Source organism: Triticum urartu, chromosome 6 (genome assembly GCF_003073215.2).
Source record: "Triticum urartu cultivar G1812 chromosome 6, Tu2.1, whole genome shotgun sequence".
NCBI classification, from domain to species: domain Eukaryota; kingdom Viridiplantae; phylum Streptophyta; class Magnoliopsida; order Poales; family Poaceae; genus Triticum; species Triticum urartu.
The window spans coordinates 18291089-18292788 of NC_053027.1; the positions used below are offsets into that span (position 1 = coordinate 18291089).

At 56.4% G+C, this 1700-nt stretch overlaps 1 protein-coding gene across 1 annotated transcript; it reads right to left on the reverse strand.

Annotated features, from left to right (window-relative positions):
- Positions 1–243: 243 nt before the first annotated feature.
- LOC125513495 (histone H2B.1-like) lies at positions 244–873 on the reverse strand. Its single transcript, XM_048678625.1, has one exon. It carries the CDS (start codon positions 784–786, stop codon positions 367–369), a length of 420 nt encoding a protein of 139 aa, XP_048534582.1. The 5' UTR covers positions 787–873; the 3' UTR covers positions 244–366.
- Between the last annotated feature and the right edge of the window lie 827 nt (positions 874–1700).

Sequence of the window (1700 nt, forward strand, 5' to 3'; positions counted from 1 at the left end):
ACCAAGCTGGCCAACTTCAGATTTACTCGAATGGCAGCAACCGTAGAGGTTGAAAAATTCAGTATGACGCCTAAATGATAAACCTGATAACATCTACTGTAAACAACTGCAAAATCATGAATGTACCTGCAGACCTACGAACTACAGAACCAGATTCAGACTGCACAAAAATGAGAAGTAGCAGGGCGTACAGAAGAACCTTCCAACCAAAACTGAATAATACAAGCACACGTTGAACAATAATTCAGACAGCAACATCACTAATTCTTCAAACCAACAAGCAGCACAATTCTTACAGAGATTGTAACATCGCACTGCTAACTACACACAGAACGCCGCCATCAGCTCATGAAACGAGGAAGACGCCTAGGAGGAGGTGAACTTGGTGACGGCCTTGGTGCCCTCGGAGACGGCGTGCTTGGCGAGCTCGCCGGGGAGGACGAGGCGGACGGAGGTCTGGATCTCCCGGGAGGTGATGGTGGGCTTCTTGTTGTAGCGGGCCAGCTTGGCGGACTCGCCGGCGAGCTTCTCGAAGATGTCGTTGATGAAGGAGTTCATGATGGACATGGCCTTGGAGGAGATGCCGATGTCGGGGTGCACCTGCTTGAGCACCTTGAAGATGTAGATCTTGTACGTCTCCACGCTCTTCTTGGCCTTCTTCTTCCCCTTCTTCTCGCCGCCCTCCTTGGACGCCGTCTTCCCGGCCGCGGGCCTCTTCTCCGCCGCGGGCTTCTTCCCCGCCGGGGTCTTCTCCAGCGCCGGCTTCTTCTCCGCCTTAGGCGCCATGGGTGCTTCGACGGTGTGGGGAGGAGGTGGAGCTTTGTGCGAAGGTGTGGGCTGGGGGGCTGCGGATGCTGAGGTGTGTGGAGGCGGATCGGGCGGCGCGATTTGTTATATAGAGTGGGACGGAGGAAGAAGGTGGGCTGTGATTGGTGGAGATGGGATGCCGCGGATCGATGCCTTTGGGTTAGTTTCAGCCGTTCGTCGCTGTGTGTGGATGGACGGACCGGATGCGCTTTGACGCGGATCGGTGACGTGGCGGAAACGCTCACGGACGGGTCGGTCGATCGACAGTGGCCTGGCTGCGACGCCTTGCAGTTGCAGAGAGAGCGGCTTGCCGGCTGACTTCGTCGTAGACATCGCCGGCGAGCAGAACTATGAATATCACGGCCGTTTCTTTCACCTGCAATCACGCGCTGTGGGATGCCGTAGCAGGCCAGACCCATGTTGCAGAGCATGAAGACGATGCTCAGCTTCTCGCCGGTTTACGTTGGCCAGCGTGCACGTCGTCGCCGTAGCGGCCGTTGCATCAGACTGGACCTGTGAAATCCTGCAAGCCAGCATCACACTGAGCAGATTTGGTGGAGTTTCGACATCTACCGCCGTACCATGTTGGACTCCGATGACCATGCCCATCAAAACCCTTATCTCTAGTCACGTCCACTTCGGCTTGACCTCATTCACGTCGGTCTTCCGCCTGCCCGCATTCATGGCAGCATGACGACTGAGAGGCCTACTTGGCGGACTCCTCCTCCTCCGCAGATCATACCCGCACTCCTTATCCTCTCCCACCCATCTACCGATCGTCACACATCACCACACCACCGGCCACCGCGAGGGCCAAAGAAGTAATCCTCGGCGCACGACAACATGTTCGGGGGCAACTCTATAAACCAGGTGCCGCTTTGGGTGACAGTTCC

Coding starts and splice junctions, on each gene's coding strand:
- LOC125513495 (XM_048678625.1), bottom strand. CDS start 786: ATGGCGCCTAAGGCGGAGAAGAAGCCGGCGCTGGAGAAGACCCCGGCG.